Source organism: Acinonyx jubatus, chromosome A3 (genome assembly GCF_027475565.1).
Source record: "Acinonyx jubatus isolate Ajub_Pintada_27869175 chromosome A3, VMU_Ajub_asm_v1.0, whole genome shotgun sequence".
In the NCBI taxonomy this organism is placed as follows: domain Eukaryota; kingdom Metazoa; phylum Chordata; class Mammalia; order Carnivora; family Felidae; genus Acinonyx; species Acinonyx jubatus.
This window is the reverse complement of record NC_069388.1, coordinates 58,224,619-58,251,573: the sequence shown is the minus strand read 5'-3', so window position 1 is coordinate 58,251,573 and position 26,955 is coordinate 58,224,619. Positions and strand designations below refer to the sequence as shown.

The 26,955-nt window shown below is 40.7% G+C and overlaps 1 protein-coding gene across 9 annotated transcripts in view; it reads left to right on the top strand.

Annotated features, from left to right (window-relative positions):
* Positions 1-26,955, top strand: part of NMS (neuromedin S) — a 52,444-nt gene that overhangs the window by 18,735 nt on the left and 6,754 nt on the right. For 2 of the 9 annotated variants that reach the window (XR_003423828.2, XR_008289261.1), the window contains 7 exons: positions 15,628-15,974; positions 17,860-17,915; positions 18,245-18,283; positions 21,495-21,518; positions 24,305-24,340; positions 24,907-24,948; positions 26,021-26,070. Coding sequence is in view for 3 of the 9 variants with exons in the window: in XM_053200454.1 (XP_053056429.1) it covers positions 15,641-15,974; positions 17,860-17,915; positions 18,245-18,283; positions 21,495-21,518; positions 24,305-24,340; positions 24,907-24,930 (513 nt within the window). In the remaining 6 variants the exon portion in view is untranslated. The other 7 variants (XR_003423829.2, XR_008289262.1, XR_008289263.1 and 4 more) reach the window with 7 other exon arrangements.

The following is a 26,955-nucleotide window of genomic DNA, read 5'->3' as shown; positions in this document are numbered from 1 at the left end:
GCATTTGGATATAAATTCCCATTTGCTCTGTTATAAATATGTTCTCCCTGACAGTGGCTTGTCTTTAAACTTAATTTATAACATATTTTATCATATAGGAGTTTAACATTTTTATAATAATATATATCAGTACTTTAATGATTTCTGTCTTTATAAAGAACTCATCTTTCCCTCAAACAATAAAACATTATGAGATACCTTCTTCCAGTTGTTTTAAATTCTTTTTAACGTTTATTTTTGAGAGAGAGAGACAGAGCGTGAGTGGTAGAGGAGCAGAGAGAGAGAGAGAGACAATCTGAAGCAGGCTGTATGCTCTGAGCTGTCAGCACAGAGCCAGATGCAAGGCTCGAACTCACAGACCGTGAGGTCATGACCTGAGCCAAAGTCGGATGTTTAACCGACTGAGCTACCCAGGCGCCTCTCTTCCAGTTTTAAAATTTTGAATTTCACATTTAGATATTTAATCTACCTGGAGTTTATTTTTATATGGTATGAGGAAGTACATATCTATTTTTTTTTTCATATAGAAAGCTGAGCTAGGTCAGACCACAAGTGCTAGTATAGGTAAGAAGTCTGTTGAGAATGGTGACCTCACTTAGCTTGGGTTACTTTCTTGGTTGTTTAATAGTGACCCAGTCAACAACCAGGGCAAAGGATCATAGGAGGGTAAAAGCATGCTTTCGAGGAAACAGCTCTCCCAAATTTCTTTGTCACTGTGGAATTGCCCCTAAATACTTGGGGGTCTCAGCAGCCTGGGAGAGAAAAGTGCCAGAGGCTACAGAATCAAGACAACCCGCCTTTTATATCATCTTGGAGTTTAAGAGGGTTTTGGTGTGAAGTGTTACATCAACACTTAAGGATGACCCTGTGATCTCTTAAAGGTGTTGGTACAATGCATACTTTCTATTCCATTTCTAATTGGGCCTCCTTGATTTTTTCATGCTGTGAGATGTGAGGTGACACAGTTGTCCCAACTCCATTTATTGACCAGTTCTCCCCATGATTGGTAACATGTCCCACACCAGAGACCTGCAAAAACCAATGTCTGTCTATGAATACAATAGCTAATATAATCATTTATGTAAAACAGACAATTTCAGGGGCACCTGCATGGCGCAGTTGGTTAACCGTATGACTTTGCCTTAGGTCATGATTTCAAGGTCTGTGGGTTCAAGTCCTACATTAGGCTCTGTGCTAATAGCTTGGAGCCTGGAGCCTGCTTCGGATTCTGTGTCTCCCTTTCTCTCTGCCCCTTCCTCTCTCATGTTCTGTCTCTGTCTCTCTCTCAAAAATAAATAAACATTAAAAAAAGTTAAAAAAAAAAACCAGACAACTTCAAATGTTGTCCATCTTGATTTTGGTTTGTGGATTCTAAATGTCCAAAGTTCAAATGATTCAGAGTTGAAGTGAAAGAAAACTAAATCCTTATTTTCCTTTTGATGACACATTCTAGTTTTTAAAGATTCATAACACAATCCAGAGCCTTTTTATACTGATGCCTAATTGTATGACATGGGCTCAGGACTTGGATTTGTGCCTTCTGATAAATATGGTGGTGTCAGATATCATAGCAGGTGATTATAATTGCAATAATTCTGTAGCCTTCTCACAGTAGGAAACTAAGTCAGTCTGTGAATTGGTCAGCAAACTCTCCAAAGGAAATTACTAATGTGAGAAGTGGAGGAATAAATGTGTGGTTATAGTCCAGTTTAATTTCCTGTGAACTGATTGCTTCCTTGGTAGTGGTCAATATGTGTGTCTCAGTGCCTTTGGGGAAGCATGCTCCTATGGTATTATGATGGATAATAAAAACACAGAATCCTGTGTCTCCCTCTCTCTCTGCCCCTCCCCCACTCATGCTCTGTCTCTCTCTGTCTCAGAAATAAATAAACATAAAAAAAAAAAGAAAAAAAGAAAACAACAACACAGAATCCTGAAGAAGAACATTGCTAAATGGTATTAAAATATGGCTCTGGGATGAAAAAATGAGCTTGTGACATCTGACTAATAGGGAGATGGAGCATAGTGAGAATTATTCATAGTGGTCAATGAAAAGGCCAGGATGCACATTGAGCAGAGCAGCCAGCAATACTCGGGTGTTGTTTGCACACTGCTTCTCTAAGTGACAAACTGTAATCATCAAAGCCTTCTCAAAACTTTCCATTCACCAGGGCTGCTTAGGCTAGTATACAAGTGATATTTTTACAGATGGCTGTGCGCGGATCATATAGACGCCAGCAGCTGTGATGGGTCCCCACTGTGGCACGGATCACCCAAGAAATTCCATGTGGCTTCTTGGGAGTCCTCTATTATTTATTTATTTGGGGCATAAGATTTATCTTTGTGAGTGTTTTTCCAGAATTAATATACACCAATAACCTTTGCATGTCCTGAGTATCTCTAAGGTGATGTAGAGAGGAGAATCCAGGATCATGCTGGCTAGAGACAGGAGGCAGAAAGAGCCCAAAAGGGCTGAGAGTGAGCTGTTGAGCAAATAAGAGAAAATGCTTAATTCTGCTGAACTGAGATTCTCAACCTAGGGTCTGAACTTAGGGTTCGCAAACTTAGATTTCTGCAGAATCCCCTGGGAAGTTTGTTTACAATGCAGATTCACCCCCAATTCAGATTCACAGAGTCTGGAATGGACCCACAAATGTGCACATCCGAGGTGTTTCTGAAGTATGTGGTCTAGGAACTATATTCAGAGGAAATCCTCTACTGCTGGTGAGTAGTTGTATGTGTTGGGGGTTCATGAAAAAGGACTATGGAAAGGAACCATGCACCTGAACCCCCAACATAGTATGACAAATTGCACATCCAGACATGCCTGTGCATTTGATGAGGGAGCATAAGGCAAGCTGACAGGCCACAAACACCCTCCATACCCCCCACACCCAGATGGGATATGTGTGATACTCCTCAGGTACTCCTGGCTGCCCAAGAACAAAGGAAAGTGGAAAACAAATAGTTAACTGATAGAGATCACAGTTCTATAGGACCTAAGTCTCCATCACCCCTCCATAGTGATGTGGGAAACAAAGGCAGAAGGAAATGACAGATAGAATTAAATTTCTTTCTCACCTACATCCCATTGACAAATACTTGAGGCTGACAGAGTGAAACCTTTCTCCCTGAACTCCCTACTGTCTTAATGCTAATGCTTTGCTAGAGGAAAAAACAAACTTAGCTTGACAATAGCTAGACCTCCAGTATCCTGTGAGTCTTTAGTTTATGAAAATCTTGCTAAAGATTTCCCCTGGACTTTACCTCCCCACAACTCCATAGTATAAAACCAGTCTCTCCTCATGGTTCCAGGGCAGCTCTTCCTGCCCATGGGTCTTGTCCCCGTGCTTTAGTAGAATCTACCTGTTTATACCAAAGACATCTTCAACAATTCTTTCTTGGCCATTGGCTCTGGGCCCCACAAACCCCACTCTCACCCCAAAAACCTCATCACATTTTTCAGAGATAAAAATCTAGGGGCACCTGGGTAGCTCAGTCAGTTAAGCAGCCAACTCTTGATTTAGGCTCAGGTTATGATTTCAGGGTCATGAGATTGATCCACATGTCCAGCTCTGTATTGATAGCGTGGAGCCTGCTTGGGGATTCTCTCTGTCCTCTCTCTGGCCCTCCTCATGTGTGTGTGCACGCTTGCGCGCTCTCTCTATCAAAATAAATAAACAAACTTTATTAACAAAAAAGAAGGAAAGAAAGAAAGTCCATACGTTTCCTCACATACTTGGAAGGATCCATGTCCCTCAGAAGTTACAAACCATGATAGCATGTAATCTCCACAAAGCGAATGATCGGATCTCTATTGCCACAGGTGTTTAACTTCTCTTCCAGATTACTGCCCCATATCCATCCAGCATCTCACACAAATATGAACATTCTTGGCCCTAGGAAGGCTCTGGTCGGAGACAATGTCTGGGTCCCTGTGACTCAGTTGTCAGTATTGGGAAAGTAACACAAAGGGACATCCTACTGAGATGGATAGGTAGCTTGTCTCTGCAAACAAAGATAGCAGTGCTGTTTTGTGCACTAGAAAGCCTTGCTAATGGCTCCCAAAGATAGCCAGAGGGGCATGGAGCTCCCCCAGGAGCTGCTTCTCCTCAGTCAGTGCCTGGGAAAGGACCCTCAGAGTCAAAGGTCTGATTAGAAGGAGGTCTTTCTAGTCCTCTGGCTTCAGTTCCAGAGCCCCCACAGCGCCTTGAGCTTCCAGAACCTTCCTCTCCTGTCCCTCAGGCTGTGTAAAACTGAAGAACAGCCTGGAGTTACAGTGTAAGGGCATCCCCATTGAGCATGCTAACCTTAACTTTGCCCTTAGCCATTTTTTTCATTTACCACATAACTTCTCAAGCATTTATTATTGTTAATTTCCATGAATTATTTTTTCAAACTGTTTAAGCAAGATAAAAGAGTCATAGAATTTAGTTTTATTATTATTATTAATATTACCTTTGCACAAATGAGATGAGAGAAGTGTCCATAACCCTCTTCTGACTTAGAGGACTCACAATACGTATGCTTTTCAGAAAAAAAAAATCTCGTAGGGAATATTACCAGAGTAACACGTTTTAAAACAAGACCAATGGAGGATTACCACCTTCATGGAAGTTATAGTTACATCCACAAGCTATAGCAACAATCTCTGAAATTCAGATATTTTATTACTCCTGAGTTAGAAATAACATTGACAGGCATAGTTAAAGATGTAGAAGAATATTTCTTTGTGTTTTCATTTTGTTTTGTTTCAGTTAGAAGAAGATATATTTTCTTCTTAACTAGCTGAGATTTCTCTCACCTCTTAAGTAGAGGGTCTGTTATTTCAGGATTTTGATTTCCTTGACTTAGCACGGTGAGAAATAATGCACACCTCTGTATTAACATCCTTAAAAATCTTAAAATTTAGAGTAGGAAAAAAGTAGGAAGAGAATTTAACAAATTGGGTACGGAGCGTGAGTGTGAGGAGTGGCTTGATTTCCCTCTCTAACTCCTTGCTTCTTCCCACCAGCCTCCAACTAGGTAACTCAGCCTCTTCTTTACATAGAAGGTAGAGGTTCCCCATCATGTGACTTGCTCAGATTCCTTCCTACCACCTCCAGATCTGAGTATGTCTTTACCTCCCTCCCTCCTGTTTCAGGAATAGAGGACTTATCCTTCTTCTTGGCTTATGATTATATCCCTTTTGATTACTCCATGACTTTGGCTCCTCAATTTCCATTCATTTCTCTGCCTCCCCCATTTCCTCTCTTCTGCCTATCTACATGTTTGCGTCTCCCTCACCCTTCATTTATTTTAAAGCTCCCCTGGTTCCCTGGCCCTTCACCTTTCATCCTTCCTGAAAGGCTGTATCTGCCTCTTCTGCACACCCTCACCCCAGACCCTACTGATACTGCTCACCAGTGAGACCCTAACTGCTAAATCCACTCCTCTCCTGCAGGGCATTTTCCCTGACTATTGCTTCTTGGCTTCTGTTCCTCCCCTGCCCTTGAGCACTGATATTCACCAGGGTCTCATGCTTCTTCACTCCCTTCATTCTCCCAAAGCGTTCTCAATTTCTCTAGTGACTTCAGCCGCCGCACACATACTCCTGATGATTAAGTCTACACACATGACTTCAGTCTCTTTCTTAAGCATGAGGCACTCATCTCCAGCTACATCCTGGACACCTCCGTTTGCATCCTCCACGGGCGCTTATACCACACATCAACCCACTGTTTTCTCTCCATTCCCGATCTCTGTGAAGAAGGCCACTCTCTGCTCTGCATCACAGGCCTGACTCCTTGGAGGCCTCTCCAGCTCCTTCCTTTCCTTCAGCCTCCAGATAGTCATCCCCAGTTCTTGCCAATTCTCTGGTTAAAATGTCTCAGTCCACCCCCACTTTCCCTTCCTGCTGACGCTACCTTGGGTCTAGCCCTCACTGTTTTTCACGTGCAGATGTTTTCTGATAGATTTCCATTTCAGGTCTCACTTCTCACATAAGCTCTCTGTAGCTACAGCTGTGGGCAGGCCCCAATACCTTTGATGACTTCCTAATACACAATACATCCTACTCCTGAAATGGCATATTGGCTCTTTAGGATAGCATTCCATGTCTCTAACCACTATGATTCTTTCCCTCTCACTTCCCTTCTCTATCAGAAGTAAGGCCAAGTTCTAATATCAGAGTATCAGAGGTACCCAGCTGGTGGCAAGCTCTCCATCTGCAGATGGCAAGAGTAAGCTTATAAAAGGGATACCACTCATTTCCCACTGTCTCTAAAAGTCTGCAACTGACAACCTGCTTCCATTTTACCCCTTCATTCTGTTTCTCTTAACATCTTTGTCATAGTCATAAGAATCTCCCAAAAGATGCCACAACTCTCTCTCCTCCTACTCCAGCTATCAGCCATGCTTCTGCCCCCGCCTCTGGAAGCACCAAACTTCACTTTTCTCTGATGTTTTCCCATCTATGTACCTTTCATATGGCTACTCCCCCTCCTCTGCCTGCTCTGCTGGGCAAACTCAATTGGTCTTCAAACCCCCTGTTGAAGCCACCTCCACTGTAGAATCTTCCTGCTTTCCCCATAAAGGACATACTGCTCTCATGCCCTCATAGGGAATTACTGATGTGTTTGCTTTTCCTGCTACAGTATGACCTCCTTGAGATCAGAGATTATTTCTTATTAATCTTCCTATCCCTGGTGCCTGGCAGATAGTTGGAGCTCAATAAATGTATAAAGAAATGAATGAATGAGTGAAAGACTATCATTGTTCCAAGTGCCATGGCAGAGCAATAGGACTGGAACACAGAGCCCCCATCCTTCTGAGGGTTAAAAATAGTAGATGATGCAAAGTGAATATGTGGGGAACTCCTTAAGGCAGACAGGGCAGTAGAATCAACTAGCAAATGGTGTTGTTGAGAGGAGGAGGCAATGTTTCAGGTTGCTTTGCTGGAGAAGTGGATAAAGTACACCAAAGATGGTTAATGGAGCTAAAATAAACTCTGGTCTCTAGCTTAGAGACCCCCTCCTCCGGGTTCTTCTTCCTTTGTTTGCTGCATGCATGAACCGCCCCTCCCCCCCACAAATATGGAGGCTGATAACTATAAATTACCCTTCCCACTCGCATTCGGGGCTCAGATCTTTGGAGAAACAGTCTCCTCTGAGCCCGCCGGTGTTACATAAATCTCCAATCCACCAAGATCTCGGAGTGCTGCTTGGTTTTTCTGCCAGTGTTCCAGCCTGGTTCCGTAACAGCTTCACATTCCAAGCAAGAATCATCCCCATTCCTCTTTTCCTCCTTCTCCAGCTTCTGAATCATCAGGCTAGAAAGACTCCACAGCAAATTGACTTATCCCACCCACACACCCCAGTAACCTGTCTAGAAGACATAGGCTGTTCTCATCTCAAACAGGCTGACCTGGGGCATGTGAGTTGCTTGTTTATGTTTTCTTGTCTCAGTTAAGTTCTTATTCTAATTGGGCTTCATGAAACCCCTCCTTCTTATTCAAATTTACCCTTATGTAGAAACCCACTGAGGGGCGCCTGAGTGGCTCAGTGGATGCATCCGACTTTGGCTCAGGTCATGATCTTATGGCTCATGAGTTAAGAGTCCCACATTGGGTTCTGTGCTGACAGCTCAGAGCCTGGAGCCCATTTCAGATTCTGTGTCTCCCTCTTGCTCTCTGCCCCTCCACCCTCATGCTCCGTCTCTCTCTCCTCCAAAAATAAATAAACATTAAAGAAAATTTTTTTAATTAAAAAAAAAATCCACTGGATGCAAGCCATTATCTTTTCTATTGATTGCCATTCCTATTTACTAAATTACTGATTTAGTAATTAGTAAAGATACTGATTCTCATCTATACTCTCCCATTATATAGTCTCTATTTCCAAACGCTAGCAATTTACTCTTTTAAATGTTTCCTATCTAATACCTCTGAACTTTCCCCTATGTGTTTCCTAGAGATTCTTTCTTGCTTCTCTCCTGTGCCTACACTTCAATAGAGGCTTTATATTCTCATTTCATCATAGTCTCTGCCTGCCTAGACAGGATTCTTGATTTTTCATACTTACATAGCCCTGAGAGCTTTCCTTTCAATAAATTATTCATTCATTCACCTAATACAGATTGAGTATTGAGTTACTTAATTTTTGTATTGACTCAGCATACAACTAGGAAAAAAGAAAAAGAAATAACTCTAGGTACCTTAAACAGAGGAATTTAATTTAGGGAATTGGTTACAAAAGTGTTGGAAGGAGTAGAGTGGGTAAAGTTAAAAACATGACGTATTGGGGCGCCTGGGTGACTCAATTGGTTGAGCATCCGACTTCGGCTCAGGTCATGATCTCGTGTCCGTGAGTTCCAGCCCCGCGTCGGGCTTCATGCTGACAGCTCAGAGCCTGGAGCCTACTTCAGATTCTGTGTCTCCCTCTCTCTCTGCCCCTCCCCCACTCATGCTCTCTCTCTCTCTCTCTCTCTCTCTCTCTCTCTCTGTCAAAAATAAATATTAAAAAAATTTTTTTTAAAAAGACATTACATATCAAGTGTTGATAAGAATGTGGAGCAACTGGAATTCCCATGTACTGCTGGTAGGAATGTAAAATAATACAACTATGGAAAATTACTTTGCTGTTTCTTAAAGAGTGAGATATACAACTGCCATATAATCCAGTCATTCCAAGCTTAAGTATTTACCCAAGAGAAATGAAAGAAGATACCCATACCAAAACTTGTACACAAATGATCATAGCAGCTTTATTTGTAATAGCTTAACACTAGAAACAAATGTCTGCCAAAAGGTGAATGAAAAACAAACTGTGATACATATAAACAATAGAATACTATGTAGCAACAAAAAAGGAATAAAAGATTAAAATATGTAACATGGGTCATTTTAATTGTGCTGAGTGAAAGAACTCAGACTTTAAAGAAGAAAATATTGTATGATTCCATTTATGTAAAATTCTAGAAAATGCAAGCTATGATGACAAGAAGCAGATCTGTGGTGAGGGAAGAAGAGGGAGAGATTACAAAAGAGCATGACAAACTTTTGTAGCATGAGAAATCACATTTGTTATTTTTATTGTGATGATGATATCACAGCATATACTTATGTTAAAATTTATCAGATTATAAATACATGTGGTATATCTCAACAAAACTGTAAAGGAGTTGAAAGGAGTCTGAAATTGAAAAATTGAAAAATGGTAAATGGTGACATTACCCAGAGATTAGCAACTGAAGAAAGCTCCCATCCACCCCTAGGGTTGGAGAATCATAAGGAAAAATGATGTTCACAGAGCCTGTGTTCCTTGACCACTAAGACTAATGGGGTCTCCACAAGAGCTACTGTTTCAATTACCACCTCTACTTCTCTCCAGGAATCCAGGAGCACACACTCTCATTACACCACAGGACCTGGGGAGTATGAAGTCATGTATAAATGCTGCTGCTTGTGGAGTGCTCATGGAGTCTAGGAGAGTTGCATCTGCAGGAGCCATCACCGAAAGCAGAAAAAAAATGGCTCTCCCTTCTGTCTCTCAAATTCCTCCCATCCTTTTCTACCAATGATAGAAACGAAGGGGAAGCTAGCTGGGAAGAAAGTTTATTTTGCAGGTTTCTAGCTCTCCCTGATCAGAGGGGAATAAGGAAAGGCACTTAAGGAGCTGAAGGCCAATGGACAAGTAACTCACCCAACTGTCTGATATATTACTCTTGGCAGAGGAAAATATAAAATGAGTAAAGCCATGGTTCTTACTTTTGTGGATCTTGTCTCTTAGCACTTCCTGGTTCTCCTGAGATTACATGGCTCTCCCATCCCCTGCCTCCACTAAATAGCCCACTATAAGAGCAGATGTAAAGGCCACGAGAAAAGCACAGGATATAGGCATAGAAGGTGGGAGGCAAAGAAAGAGTGTATTCAGGTGAGTGGGGACAGTGCTAGCAGATTGGAAAGGCTGGCCTTTTCTACCACCAAACAGCTTTTTGGGGGCTTTAACAGCCAGCCTCTGAAATAAACCTGTCATTACTTTCTGTGAAACCCTGCTAGAGAAATAGAAGCCCTCAAACATTAATTCTCATACCTGCGTCTTAATTTGCTTTAGACTCAGAGGTTCTTGAAGGACACTAGGTGCCACTGAAGATCTCAGAAAGCTATGCTTTGAACACAGAAACTTATAATCAATTTTGAAATTACATTTTTTATATCCTACAGATTAAAGTTCAGTTCCTTAAAAGCCTGCTGAGTTTTTTCATAATAACCATTTACAAAGTGGGAGCTAATTTAATGTGGAAAGGAGGAGGAATTTTTAGTGTAATTTTCAGCATTCACTTCTGTTTCAAATGGTGTGGGAGCTCCACTTGTGAGTTCATGTATTTAAAAAAAATGATATTTCATTAAATTCACTTGACACTGACAAATCCACTGGTTACAGTCTTTTCAGTAATGCCTAACAAAAGAAACACTTCGGAAAAATAAATGTAATAAGATAAAGAAAGAAGCTGCGTTTTCATGTATGTAAGTTCAGATGTTTAAATGTGAACCCACATACTCATAATAGTGTTTGGAGTTGAATAAAGTTTTAAAATTTAGTTTTAGTTATACAAGTAATTCATAAATAGCCAACGTGATCATTCAAAAGTACAGATAATGGAAAAGCTTTTATGATTCCCTCATAATCCCATTTGTCTAGAATCACTCCTCTTTGTGTGTTTGTGTGGAATCCTACCCTTTCTCTTTGTGTTACCTACATACGCACTCATGGGACTGCAGGAGCCATTTTGAAAAAACTTGTATGTAAGTGTAGGTTAGTCGATTACAAAATTGGCTGTATACTTTTCAGCCCCTTTCATTGAGAAGTGGAGTTTATTTTCCCACCCCGTGAATCCAGTGATGTTGTGCCAGTTCCAAACTAGAAGACTGTAGCTTCTACACTCACTGCCTTGGAACTCTGAAACCAGTATGGGAAAAAAAACCTGGGCTAGCCATCTGGAGATAGAGAGACCACATGGAAAGGGGTCCCAGACACCCAGTCGGCTTACCAGATGAATGCAAATGTCTGAGTGAGCCCAGCTGAGATTAGTTGACCCGGCCCAAACCATAAGAATTGCCCAGTTGAATGCAGCCCAAATTACTGACCTGCATAATTTTGAGCTAAATAAATTGTTTTAAACAACTAAGTTTGGAGACTGGGCTGTTATTGGTTGAGGAAAACTGATACTAGATAGTTGTATTGTAGTTCTATAACTGTTTTTCTTTACTCACTATGTTACAAAGAGTTTGACTTGTCAATACAGATAGATCCATCTTACTCTTTTTAAGAGTTGCATACATTTCCATATTATGGATATTCTACAGTTTAATATTTTCTCTATGTTAGACATTTAAGTTGTGCCTGCCTGCCTCCTTCTTTCTCTCCCTCCCCTTTCTTTTTCTGTATTATATCTGTATAGTTGTTGTATAGTTACCCCACTCTGTCTTTTCTTTGATAATATTGGTTATCTTTTTCATATAGATATTTTTAAAATATAATAAAATTTATCAATCTTTTCCTTAATGGCTTCTCTATTCTAAATTTTGCTCAAGAACAGTGTTCCAATCAAATATATACTCTATTTCTTTCTAATACAGAATTTTATATAAGCGCCCCTGTGTATTTATGGGTATATTAGGCTTAATTCATTAATCCTCTGAAATTTATTTAAATTTATAGTGTGAAATAGGGATTTTTTTTGCCAACTAGATTGCTAATTGTTTTTTTTAAAGATTTTATTTTTAAGTAATCTCTGCATACAATGTAGAGCCCGAACTTACAACCCTGAGATCAAGAATCACATGCTCCGCCAGGTGCCACGTGGATGGCCAGTTGTTCTAAACACCATTTAGCATAGTTCGTCATTTTGCACTGATTTGAAATAACCACTTTTACTCTGTATTTAAATGATCTGCTTCAAGACTCTGTTCCAGTCCATTTATCTATTTGTTATTGTCTGTTACCAGATCAATAACAAAATGACTACAACAATATAACAATTACTACCGCTTTATAGTACGTTTTGACATTGGCAGAGTATCTTTTTGGCAAAGTATAGTTTGAATATTTTCTCTCTGGAAATGATTTGAGAGTCAGTTTTAAAATTCCATGAAAAAGGAATTTGGGAATTTTAATAAGGATTACACTAACTTTATAGATTAATTTGCCATCAGTTGAACTTTTAACAACATTGACTCTTGTCCTCAACGATCATGATATGTCTTTTCTTTATTCACATATTTCCTTACGTCCTTCAGTAAAGTTTTGTAGTTTTCTTTTTTATTATATTGCATACTTATTTTTTGGCTTAGTCCTCAGAATTGCATAGTTTTTAAGGCTATTTACATTTCCTAATAAATTTTTAAATGTGTTTTTATTTTTTTAAGTTTATTTAGAGAGACATAGAGCATGTGTGAGTGAGTGCACGTGGGAGGGGCAGAGAGAGAGGGAGAATCTCAAGCAGTCTGCACACTGTAAGTACGGAGCCCAATGCAGAGCTGGAATTCACAAACCACGAGATCATGACCTGAGTGGAGATCAAGAATTGGACACTTAACCAACTGAGCCACTCTGGCGCCCCACCTAATACATTTTAAAATTTATTTTTGTTTATGTTCAAGAAAACTATTCCTGAAAATAGTTTTGTTTTGTTTTGTTAATTAGGCCATTTTGGTAAACTCATTCATTCTACTAATTTGCCAGTTGATTCTTTTGGATTTTCTGGGTAGATAATCGTATCATTTGAAACTGAGAGTTTCTAACTTTCATTACACTTTTCATTTCATTATTTTACTTTTGGAGGGCTCCTGAACTGACTAACCCTCCCACTCCCCCATGTGTTTGTATTAGTCTGCTCAGGCTACCATTCTGAAGACTACAGTCTGGGTAGCTTAAACACCAGAAATTTATTTTCTCACAGTCTGGAGTCTGGAAGTCCAGGATGAAGTGCTAGCAAAATGTTTCGGATGAGACCTCACTCCTCAGGTTGCAGACAGTCCCTTCTCACTGTGTCTTCTCCTAGCCCTTTCTTTGTGTGCTCTCAGAGAAAGGATTCTGGTGACTCCCTCCTCTTATAAAGACACCAGTCCTGGGGCGCCTGGGTGGCTCAGTCAGTTAAACATTCGACTTTGGCTTGGGTCATGATCTCGCAGTTCATGAGTTTGAGCCCCACGTTGGGCTCTGTGCTGACAGCTCAGAGCCTGGAGGCTCCCCCTCCCCTACTCGCACTCTGTATCTCTCTCTCTCTCAAAAATAAAAGATTAAAAAAAAAATTTTTTTTTTGAATAAAAAATAAAGATCCCAGTCCTATCAGATTAGAGCCCTATCTTTATGCTTCATTTGGCCTTAATTATCTCCTTAAAGGCCCGATCTCCAAATATAGCCACACTGGGGATCAGGGCTTCAACATATTCCATTTCTGGGATATCAGCATAATCCAATTTCTGAATTAGCATTAAAAATAATGTTTTTAGGGGCACCTGGCTGGCTCAGTTGGTGAAGCATGTGACTCTTGATCTCAGGGTTTTGAGTTCCAGCCCCATGTCGGGTGTAGAGATTACTTAGAAACAAAATCTTTTTAAAAATAATGAGTTAAAAAATATTTCTATTTTTTATTCTAAATATCTGAGAAATAATGTGTGAAAAATGTACAAAATAAAATTAATTTGATATAAGCCAGAGTTATCACATAGGTTTATTTGAAAAATGTATGTTTGTGCATAGATCACTTAGTTCATGGTAGAGATAGACCAAATATTTAAACAATACTTATTGATTGATAGTAGAACTGCCACAAACCTTTGCTAGTATGTGTGTGTTGTGTCTAAAATGTCCATAAGTAATTGTGTTTTAATATCATATAGATAAGTGGTTTATGTTCAAAAAGCAGTCATTCATTTTTTTCCCATTCGTTCAGTAAAGACTTGCAGTTGGGAAGTGGGTGTATTTCAATACAAAGATATCATCTCTTCCTGGTGTTTGAAGACCTTAGTTTATTCTCCTTGAACTAAAGTGGTAAATACTGTAATAAATAGAAATCTCTATTTTCTTGCTGGCTTAAGGAAGTAGGCAAAATATTATTGCTATACAGTAGTTTATAATTCCCACTCTCTTATGAATTAGGATTTTTTGGCAAAATACCACATTTTAAGTCATAATTAAACAGTTTATGTGTTTATTCTGAGTGACTCCCACACAAAATTATTCTTAAAACTTTCATTAACTGAAAAAAATGATATAAGATGACTTAGGTAAAGTATTAACATGTTTTAAATACATTGTAAACATTCAACAATTGTTAGTTGCCTCCTAATCCTTAAAAGAGCAAAAATTAAAGATATGCATAATGAAAAAAACATATTTATGTGATATATGCCTTATACAGGTTGTGCTGTTTTCAAGACTGCAGACTTCATTCTTTCTCCTTTCTATTCCATATCCAATCTCAAAGAGGCTGTTAAATTTTTTTTATTATTGAAATATAGTTAACACACAATATTATATTAATTTCAGGTGTACAACGTAGTGACTTGACAACTCTATACCTTACACAGTGTTCCCCACAGTACCGTCTGTCACCATATGACATTAGTATAATATTATTCATTATATTCCTTCTGCTATACTTTTCATCCTATGACTTATTTATATTGTAACTGGAGGTTTGTACCTCTTAATTCCCTTCCCCTATTTCTCCCACTCTTTTACCCTCTTCCTTTCTGGCAACTACCAGTTTGTTTTCTGTATTTATAAGTCTATCTGTTTCTAGGTTTTGTGGTGGTTGTTTGTTTTATTTTTTAAGATTTCACATGTAAGTGAAATCATATGGTATTTGTCTTCGTCTTATATCACTTAGCATAATACCCTATTATAAGATGCCTGTACTAGGCAAAGCAGTCTGCAGATTGAATATATTCCCTATCAAGGAAGGTCTTTTTAGAAAAAAGTGAACACATTGACTAAAATCCCACACTTTTACAGACATGACTGGATTCAGATATCCTTGAGTCCAAATCCCTGCTCTGCATTCATTATGGTTTGGTAACCTTGGCAAGTTCCTTATTCTCTCTCAGCCTCAATTTTCCCATTCATAAAATTAGGATAATCATACACTCCTTACGGATCTTCTGTGAGAACTACATAAAATAACCTAAGTGAAATCCTAAATAGAAGCTCAGTAGATGACATGTTATTATTGTTGTTATTATTATTGTAATTAAACACTTATGTTTTCTTATATGCTGGTTTTATTTGAAATATTTAACTTATTCATAGGAAGGAGTCTGGACAAACCTTAAGGAGTCTAATTTCTAACTATGCTTTTTAAAATATCTACTTGAACTTTTGAGTTTCTTGTAATATTATATCCAGGACTCCAAATTTTGTTCTCAGATGCACCAAAGACTATAAAACATCCTTTGTTAATGGTGGAAAATAAACAGCTTCTTAGGAAATAAGACTTCGTCACACAGGAGTGTATAGATTTATATCCAGTTCTTTGATTAAAAAAAGAGAAAACGCCTTTCTAGAGTCAGAAATGTTTCTCAAACCACTATAGAATAACAATTATGACTCTCCACTTTTTATTTTTATTGCTGGATTGAAAAAGATGATTCTCTACAATGCCTACCCCAGGAGGAATTATTCCACAAATAAGGGCCCAGCGTGACATTTATGAGAAAGCCAGGGTCCTCCTGTGCAAAATTGATTGGTTCTCAGCCAACGGGCTCCCGGGCGTTGCAAACAAAGGCACCTTCTCCACTGGGACCTATCAGATGCAGGGCAGAGTATTGCCTCTGCCTTTGGAACTTCAGGAAATGCTCAACTCCTATCTGGGCAGCACACATCTGTGGCCAGCAAAGAGGAACCTGGCTTTGAAAATGAAACAACTTCCTCCTCAATTCGTTTCCATCTTGGCCATCTATTGCTTCTGCATGCTACAGATTCCCTCCTCAGGTAAGGAGATCCCTTCATCAGACCCCCAGCTGGGCTGAGCTCTAACCCTTGATCCTTCAGATCCTGGGTCCTGGAAGGAGTCCAACATAATCCCCTCACCTACCTCCATTTCCTCCCTTTTGAAATGGCTTCCCATTTGTCCCTAACCTTTAAGAGAGGGTGGACAGAACTAGATGCTGCAGCCTTTTACCGAAGGACATGACTCCCTTGTGGAACTGTCGTTAAACAGCTCCTGACTTAGGGCTGTCCCAAAGATGAGCTGCTAAAACTGTGAGGGATATGAGTTGGAGACCCCGATGTCTTAGCCATCTGTGTTCCTGGAATTCTGAAGAGAGAATACAGTAAAATTGAGTTTACAGACATGAGGACTGGGGATTGAGGGACAGTTGGAGAGGGGCGGGAAAGGAACGCAAACAGGAAGAAGGAATATTTTCATGGCCTTTCTGTGGGCTCCCTGGAGGCAGGATCCCAGACAGAGCTGCGGAGGCCCCAAGTCTTAGTGGGCTTGGGCGCTGTCCGAGGATCTGACTGGACAAGGCTATTGCTTCACCAGCTTCTGAGAAACCAGTACCTTTACAGGGAACCAAGGGTGGGATATGGGATCAGTAGTCGGAATGCATTACCAATTTCAAGGTAATTCACCAAATGATACAGGGAGGCATGTGGTGGCAGCTCCAATTGGAAATGTGGACTATTTCAAAATTTCAGACTTTTCCATTAGAATTTTGATTTAGGGGTGTAGAAAAGTTTTGAAAATATATTCAAACAGAAAATATATTTCAAACAGTATGTTTGTTTTGCTGTGTCTTACAGTGTAATCACAAAACCTAGACATTGCAAGGAACCTTGGAGGTCATCTAATTTAACCTTTCATGGCAAGCAGGGATCTATGATTTCCCTGTTTGATTACTTTCAGTGACACCCAACTCATTACCAGCCTAAGAGAGCCAGTAACTGCCTCTTCTTGGGTCCAGTAGAATCTTGTTTATATTACACTTTGGGGAATTTGTTATTACCTTTTATTTATCTATCTATATATTTATATCCACCTCCCCCCTTTTCCTATTTAAGTTTTTTTGTTTCCCGAGGATAAGGTTCCTATGGTCTTTATCATTTGTACTGTTAACACAGAACCTGTTAATAAATCCTTATAGGATTGGTTCAAATTACTTTGCATTTTTGAATGGCTCCAACCATCAAAAATTTCTTTACACTAAACTGAAATCTGATCACGTGTAACTTGTAACCATTAGCCTGAGTTATTATGTATATACTCTTGAACCAAATATTCCCTGTCCCACATTTAAAAAAAATCTAAGTTCAGGGTTTTACATTTATCCCATTAATTTCACCTCTCCAACTGATTCCTCCAATTTCTGTATTAGCTATTCCCCCAAGTATTGCATCGTGTACAAATGAGATGGAGACTTCATTTAGGCCAGGTAAAGGCTGACTGGCATAGGGTGCAGCTGTGTGCTGGTAACACCCTTGCCCAGACCTACCCCTGAAAAGTCTGATGAAGCAGAAGAACAAGTATCTGTACTTCTTAAAAGTCCCTAGACTGACTCTGATGCACACACTTTCTTGACACCATCTCCTAATATGCTATCTCCATAAATTCCATAAAAATACAAATTAAGTTTTTCCCTCTTGAGTTACTAACTCTTATGTTGGTAACTCCTGGTAAATTAAAAAAGGAATTGTGTTTAATTAATTTTAGTACAAATCTCACATTTACTGTTGTAGGTAGAAATGTGTTTTCTTTGTAAATCCTTTTTAAAATATTGTATTTCTAGAATCTCTGTATGTTTTTCAACGTAAAGATTTAAAAGTTAATGCTATGAACTTTTTCTCTAATTAATATTTTTGTGATTTCTCATAATAGGATTTCCTCGACCTCTAGCTGATCCTCCAGATGACTTGGATATCATGCAGCTTGAGGTATGCTGCTATTCAGTATTGTGCGATTTTTATTTCATCTTGGCCTTGAAAATATCATGTGGATAATGTTCACTTAAAACTATTTTAAGATCAGATTCTTGGCTGCAGCAGGAACTCATATTGCCATTTCCATAGCCTCATTTAAGGCATCCTGAGAGTTGTGTTGAGATTCACTGCCACTGTGCGAGAAGGTAATGCAAGGTTCATAAATGGGACAGTTTTAGAGTTTTATATGTGCTGTAATAGATTTCTATTGACTAAGGAATTTAGACTTATCTTTGATTTGAATTTAGACTTATCTTTGATTCATTTTTCATATTTTTCTTTAGTGGCTGGCATATGGGGCAACTCTTTCTTGGCAAACTAAGGTAAAACAGTTATATGCATATAATTATTCTTTAAGTTATAACAATTTACATGTTTATATAATAATTGATATCTGTAAGAAGCACAGTTTTTTGGTACCTACAGGAGAAATCTGTGTGTATGTCTAAATACATGTGTAAGAATGTAGTTTTAGGAAATAACAAGTGAATCTGTCATATATAAAATACCATAAAATATTGGTAGTTCATGTATATTCTTATAATTATTATAATACATACATATATAATTATGTATATTGTGACATATCATGGTATATGTTACAAATTGATATACTATGATATAATAGTTCTTCAAAACAATCATCTCATGTAAATGACCTAACAGTGATAGGAACCACAACAGTAATGTTTCAGTGGATACAAAGTAAATAGATCTCATGTAAAGAACCTAACAGCGATAGGAACCACAACAGAACCACTTTTGATTCAGTGGAAAGTACAAGAGGGTGGTATTAGGGTGGAGTCCATGACTCTTAGCATACACTGAATATTTTCACCTTGAGACACATCTTTTCTTCCTCACTTCCCCCAAGCCACAGCATACCATATCCTGGCCACATTGAGCTGCTCACTATTCCCCAAGTGCACCAGGCCTTTATATGTTTGTTTGCACAGGCTTTTCCTTAGCCAAAATGCCTTTGCAGGCTGTATTCGCAGCTCAGACTCTAAAACCAAAGTACCTGGGTTTAACACCCAGATCTACTTAACTTTGGCAAGTTTGTTAATCTCTCTGTGTCTCAGTTTTCCCATCTGTAATATGGGAATAAACCTCATGTTATTGTGAAGATTGAGGGCTTTAATATTTGTGAAGTGTTTACAACAGTAACACAGTAAATGACAGCACTTCAGTGCCAGCTGTTACCATTATCTCTGATGCCACTAATGGCCATCCTTCAAGATTCAAACATCACTTTCTCGCTTACACTTCATAAGTATATCATGCCTATTTCTTCTTATTTTCAGTTTATCTTATGCATATGTTTGAAGACAACTGTCCTCTCTTATCTTCAAAACTAATCTTATAGCCTTGATATCCAGAGCAAAAATTTAGGGTGAAAACTCAGTTTTCCATCTCCTTGCCACAGCCTGTTCACTTCACACCAAATGGGCTTCCCTACCCCTCAAATGAAGGCTGCAAGGATGTCCCCTACATAAGCAGAAAAAGTGGAAGTGTGGCAGTCACATGTGCTAGTTACAGTATTAAATTGGGTTATAGGTTTCCCCAAGTGCAAGGTGCCACATGGAATGAATTTCCTTCCACTTTCTCCATCTTCCCAAAGCTGATCCTGTTCATCATCACCAGTTGTAGAAGAGCAAGGGCTTGTTCAGTGAACAGAACTATCAATATTTTTAAATCTATGGATAGAGAGATTGTGGCTCTTCCTGGTCTTGCTCCTGCATTAAAATATGACCTGTGGCATGTCACTTCCTTTCCTGGGGCTCTGGTTCCCTCAACTATCCCATGTCTGGATGAGCTACCTGGGCTCTAAGTCCGCTTCCAGTCCTGCTCTCCAAAAAAGCCAGGTGTGTGTCTCTAGGGGACTTCTATCTTTAAGCAATTCAGAAAGCAGAGTTATGTTCTACAAATAATGACACCTGTGGAAAGTCTTCCTGTTTTGTGTTTCTGGTGGGATCAGAAGATTAGATGGGAGGGTGGCAATAGATTCTTATGAACACAGCTCTACCGTTCATCCATTCAGAAAAATACATTCATTGGAAGCATGCCATATGTTAGGTGCTAAAGGTGCAGTAGTGGCCAAAATAAACAAAACTACCTGCTCTCATGAAACTTAAGTTCTAGGGGCACCTGGGTGGCTCAGTCGGTTAAGCGTCCGACTTCAGCTCAGGTCACGATCTCGCGGTCTGTGAGTTCAAGCCCCGCGTTGGGCTCTGGGCTGATGGCTCAGAGCCTGGAGCCTGCTTCCGATTCTGTGTCTCCCCCTCTCTCTGCCCCTCCCCCATTCATGCTCTGTCTCTCTCTGTCTCAAAAATAAATAAACGTTAAAAAAAAATTAAAAAAAAAACTTAAGTTCTAGTTAAGGAAAAAAATCATAAATTAGGTAAGTACATTTTGAAAATTTTTTTATGTAAAAAGACAAAATTAAAACAAGGAAGGTGCATATGAAATGTTGAGAGTGGAGTTCTAGCACCTGGAAAAGCATCTTCATGTTCCTTGTTATTTTTTGGCCTGAAACATAACAGTATAAAGCTGATGAATATGGCACAAAAAACGATTGTTTGCCCAATAAGTGTCCAGAAAACACACATACACTCACACATACATGACGGGTGTGTGTGTGTGTGTGTGTGTGTGTGTGTGTGTGTGTAGAATACATAAGTATCAGCTGCTTCCCATGTAGAAACTCTCCACAGTTTGCAGAAAGATGTAATTTTATCAACAGCAACAAGTTAGAAGTATTATTAACAACTTTCATTTCTGTCTGGATTGAAGTTTGAGTTGATTCAAGAAGATTTCAGTGTGATTGAGATGTGAATGATCAATATTATCCAGATCAGCATATTTGCAATATCATTGACAGTAATCCTCTCAATCAATTTTACAAAATGCGGGCATGGAAACCTGATTTATTGTTTTGTAAGATGTCTTCTTCACAGCAGTATCCTGGAGTAGCGTGTGCTGCCTGTGCAACCATCCCTGTCTGTCATCCATGCCAACAAGGGCAAGGTGGTGCTCTAACAAGGACTTAGAAATGAAAAGTTGGGCTTTCTGCCAAGAGATTGGAAGTTCATGTAGAAAGCATTTGGGGAGGTGGGGGTGAGGAAGAGTTTGGTTGATTTGAACCAACCCTAAAAAAGCTGAATTCCAGGGTACACCCAGCAACAAATTAAAAATTGCAATCATTAATTTTATTTCAGTCTTCGATGGTTATCTGGCACATGATTAGGGGATTGCTTGTGTGTACTACAGACCATGTTTTTCTCCCAAAGAAAGGTGAAATAAGATTTAGTTTTAAAATAATGATGTATTGCTGACAACTTGCTTTTTTGTAGGCCCTGCATCAACTCTAGCCTTACTGAGTTTGTCTAATTGATTTCCTTTTAGATTGCCAATTTATTTTGTAATATTCAGATAAATTCAATAAGGTCCCTGGTGTAACTTATACTGAAAACCTTGTCAATTGCCTGCCCCAGTAAAATGCCATGTAACTTACCCTCACAATTCTGTTTCTAGGATAATCAAGACATATACAAAAGGGTGAGTACTGCCCAGCCTGGCAACACAGGCATGTAATTTTCACATTTATAGCAAGTGACACTTGTACTAAAATCAACTCGTACTAAAATCAACTTACTAAAATAGGACTAAAACCTGTCTTATTCAGTTTTTTTTTTTTTTTTTTAATTTCACTACTCCAGAACTCAGGAGCCAACACATCCAGTTAAAAGTGGGGTCAGTATTTTACCATACTCCTCTTTCTATAAAAGTCACTCTCCTCTGCTTGCCTTTTATCCCTACCTAATATGTGCAGATAAGTAGAAAAGCAGGGGGCTTACAGACACTGTCTGTATAATAGCTCTCAAAGAGCTTTTTCGTGGGGCTTCCGGCATATTATCTCTCTCCCTGTCTGGGCTGGAAGTGATGTGAGGCTGACACATCAGAAAAGTTAGAGAATATATTACCAAAAAGGAAAAATAAGTGAGGAATAACTTTTTATTATGCACTTACAATACATGTTTTTAAAAGGCCCCATAAATACTTAACCTCTATTTGCATTTATCATACTGCCTTATTGTTTTTAATTAAAAAAAATGCTTTGAGAAGTGTAAAGTGCCATATCCCCAGTAGTGATCCATGGAGCTGCACTTTCTATAACCATCACCATGTGTATGTGCTATGGGAATAACATGCACTACCTCTAACTTTGTTATTATAAACTTGAGTTACCCTGAAAAGCAGGCTGTGTAAGTGAATTTCTGCAGGGTATGATTTGAGGAATATTAGGAAGGTCATAGAATAAAATTCTTAATTCAGGTGCTCTGTCACAGTAACTGAAATTCTACCATTAGAAAGTCACTTATTTATATAGTCAAGGCTTTCCAAGTCTTCAAGAACACCCTTAAAAAACAACAACAAACAAAACAGCAAAGTGTTGTTTCCCCAAGAGGCGAAGACTCAGCTGTAGTATAGGTTAGGAATGAGGATAAGTGAGGATGGGGATATTCTCAGGAAGGGCCATGAGCACTGCAAAGGGAGAAAGGACACTGGAAGAAGAAAACTCTGTGAGACAAATGAACCTTGACTCTGAGCCAAAGTGTTCAGGGAGGATTCCCAACAACTAGATATAAGACACGGGTATGTATGTCTGAGTGTGTGCTGGAAGGTCACAGACAAGAAGTGCAGGAAAATCAAAGGCATTAGGGAGAGGGTTATGGACGCTGCCCTTCTGCCTCCTTCCGTAGACTAGGAGCGCACACCTGGAGTGAAAAGAGATTGGCACTGGGTTGCTTCTTTGGGACACTGCACGCCATACTAGGGCAGAACGCTTGGCGTTAAGGCAGATAAAAGTCTGATTTACCCTCAGGGAATATTTGTAAGTGATGTGTTGGAATTGTGGACTGCTATAAAGGCAAGCAGTTCTTTATTGAAAACATAAAATTTAAGCTTAGGCTCTGACATGGACTTTATTCTGGAAATTAAACTATCTGTAAGGCGGGCAATGGCGAGGGCCGTGTCCCACCCTCCCTGCGCCCTCTGTTGCAGTTTCCGCCGGTGCGCCCGTTAATGCGCCTGGCCGCGCAGCTCGCCAACTGAAAGATGAAAAGATTTCAGCAGCAGCACGTAGGTGTTTTTCTCTTTTAGGCCACCCAAAGTTCACTTAACCATGGCAGATGCATGTGGTCTCTGGGGGAGTGGGGGTGGGGAGGCACGCGCTTGCATGCTGTCTTTGAATCTAAGCCTCCACCTTGGGAAGGAGAGCTGGCCCACCTTGTGCCTCAGTCCCCAACCCTGGAACGAGATCCAGTGGCTGCAGAGCCCCCCAGGGGTGGGTCGGTGGGGGGCTAGTGCAAAGTTCTCTTCTGCTCTCGCCATCCCTATGTTTCCTTTTAGTTTCCATGTTGTTTTTACTTTCCCTGACCTTTCCTCTTCTCTTGACGGGAACAGTTTGCCTTGGTGATCCCCTTGCTTTCCGTTGTTGCCCCCACCTGCCCTTTTATCCGTATCTCAGAATTTTGTTTCTTTAAAAATCGTGTTTTATAATTTAGAAATTACCAGTTTCAGTAATAGCTATAATTGTTCAAAATGCTAATCAAGATTTTGTTGCATGGCAGCCCCCCCCCCCCGCTGCAAAAAAAAGAAAAGAAAGAAAGAAAATTTCTTTTTAAAAAATATATTTTTTTAAGCAATCTCTACCCCTAAGGTGGGGCTCAAACTCAGAGATCCGACATCAAGGGTCGCATACTGGCCAGACTGAGCCAGCCAGGTTCCCCCGAGAACATTTCTTTTGAATGCTGAAACTCATCCCAGTTTGCCCAGGACCTTCCTGGTATTAGCTTTGAAAATCCCAAGATCCCCAGGAAGCTGCTCAGATCCTGGAAAATTGGTTGGTCATCTTATGCACAGGCAACAGTTTGTCTTGTCTGATCCATTGCTGACTGCAGCCTTCCAGACTGAGCCTGATCCTTGTTATGCCAGACCCACAAGTAGAGACAGCTGACGAAGCTGCCATGGCTTAACCTTGAAAATTTGCCCAAACCGAGGGTCAGTTTCAAGTTGAGGCTATTGGGAAGAGCAAGCCAACTTAACATTGTGTCCTGGACACAAATGTTACCTCAAGAAAACATGCTTGCCTTCCTGAACAGGAAGTTACAATTGGCTACCCATGGTTAGCCCTTCCCCTGAACTGCTTTTTTGCGACTGATTTCTGGCTACCTAAAGATTAGTGAGGATGGAGCCAGGGAGGTGCAGGGTCACAGCAGAACAACAGCAAGCCTGGGAGATGTGGTTCCTGTTAAAGTAACCTGTGCCTCCCTCCTTCACAGGATTCGAGGACTGATGCAGGAGATTTCACCAAGAAGGTAGGTAAGCCCCCATGGAGAACAAAACTCCCAAAGACCTACAAGGGAAGGACAGGAAGTGCTTGGAGCTAGGCAGTCTTATAGCCCCTTCAGATCTCTTCTGAAAGAACTGGTCTCACAGTATGCCCCTGAAAATCATCTCTGAGGCTGAGCATTTAATTTCAGGTTTTCCTGAGCTTGTCCTGAGGCAGATAGGAATCATGGGGCAATGCTTCTGGCTGTTTATATTTCATCTCCATTCTTGCAGATGAGTCACCTAGAGCCATCTGTTCCTGAGGATTTGCTTTATGTGGCTCAGGGGCTCACATACCAGTTGTATAAACTGGGGGAGAGGTATTGCAGACGGCACAAACCAGCGCTTCTCGAGGTTGACCATGAATCGTAGATACCTTGGGACTTTGTTAAAATTCAGTAGGGACCTGAGAATAGACATTTCTAAAGAATTCTCAGGTGTTGTTGATGCTTCTGGTCTGGGGACCACACTTTGAAAACTGCTGTCATAGACATCTTCAGAAGACCTTTGGCACAAAGTGGTTACAATAATGGTTTGTGTTTTTATGTTGCAGGATCACACTGCCACCTTGGGATGACCATTTTTCCTTTTCAGGGTATAACACATTTCTTTTTCTCTGTTTTTAACCCCAGTTCCCCCCTGTCACCCAATTATGAGTTCCTGCAGAATAAGCATAGCCCAGCAAGCTGGTGAATAATTATGGGGACTATCTCATCCTTTACTTAGGGGTAACTCTCAAAGTCTCCTCCTAGATGCTTGATGTTTATAAAGGAAAGAGTCCAGAAGGACCCAGGCTGAGAAACCAGGGCTCTGGGACCGTGGGTGGGAGGTGAGAGTACTGCTGATGGACAGACATGGGGGCAACCAGAATTGGAGTCTGTGACCCTGAGCACGAAGGTCAGGATACGTGGCCCCCAAATGCACTGGAAGTAGTATAATCTCCATCCTCTCCTCCTGCCCTGGGATCTCTGAGCCTCTTGCAAAGGTCACAGAGTCAGAAACTGTGTTTGTGATCCTCCACTGGCTAGCTATGCTTCATCCCTTAGATCCTCAATTGTTTGCATCAAAAAAATCAAACTATGAATCAGACTAGACCCATGGCCCTCAAACTGCCTTCTGTGGGTCACTAAGAGGTTCGCCAAGAGTTAACTCTGCAAAGATCAGACAAGATTGGAAAACATGGCACCCAACACTCTCAAAGGTTTACGGTGTACACAGGCGTGTCCTTCAGGAAACAACCTGTAGTTCCCAACTTGTTTGATCAAGGAAGTTCTTCCACCTCCATGCTGCCTGCATGACCTATTAGTGGTTATTCTCCAGAAAGTGCTTTGAGAAACAGTGGGTCTCTATGATGTCTTTAGGGTGAGAAGTCCTGTGATAAATGGTTTGAAGACCATCCCACCACATAAATAGAGGCTGGGGGTGGTGGAATGGTGGGGCGGGGACAGTGGGCTGTAGGATCAGCAAAGGTCCTGGAGCACTGCCACAGGTGACCTACTACCAGCCCTGGGCTAGGGATTACCAGGTGAGCTCCCAAGGGGGCTGCTGACATCCCAGTTAGGAGAACAAGGCCATAAGGCCCAGTTGAGGAAGGATCTGAAGCCCAGAAACAGGTTCTAGGCAGTTTTGTCTCAGTATCTGTAAGCTGCTCCATTTTTTTTTTCCAGCCAAGGAATGGAAGAAACACTGAAGCCAACACCCAGTAGGATAGTCCAAGGTCAGCCCCATTGCAGTCTTCTCCTCCTAGCAAATGTTGTGTCTGACTGAAGGGGAGTGAGAGGCAGTCAGAGCGGTGGTAGTTCAAGAAGAGGCGGGCCACATGGAAGCTCTGAGGGACCCCCACCCCCCTCCCTTCCCTGCTCTCCACACTGCAGAGACCTCCACTGCAGCCTGATAGGCTGTCCCAAGCACACAATGCAGGCTTTGCTGCCTGCCAGCTCTTTGCAGGTGTGTTGGCTCCAGCAGTAGCTGTGAGGGAGTGAGAACCCCACACGGCCCAGCTGATCCCCAGGACTTCTCACCTGACTCTTCTGATGAGGGAAAAGCCACCCTGGAAGGCTTGGCAGGGGAGGGGGGGTACCTTATAGTGGGCACATCTCTGAGTACAGCCAGGTAAGGCTACTCTGTCCATTCAGCAGTGTTCTGAGACCCAGTTTAAATCTGGGGAGATTCGTTGGCCTCCAAGCCTGTGGAAGTGAAGTCCATGTACGAGGGCAACTCTGGGCCTCCTCTGTCTCTTGTGTGGTCCCAGGGGCATCAGGTGGCTGTCCTTCGGAGGTGTCACAGTTTCCTTCCTAGAGCCTGATCCTGACCTGTTGGCAGCAGCTAAAGCCTGGGCAGTCCTAGGTGCCTGAGAAAGCTGTCCAGATGCTGGGAAACAGAGCTCTCCGGGTGAAGGTGGGGGAAGATGTTCACAGAGGCCATAGCACTCAGACCGAATGGCCTAATTAGATACAGCAAAGATAAATAAGTACCGTTTTGGGGCATTTATGACTTGTCCAATGAGGCATAATTTTAAAATATGTTGTATAATAACATACCCACCGGTCTCGTCTTGATTCTGATAATGATTTGTTCCAAGTGGTACATTTTTCTCTTCTTT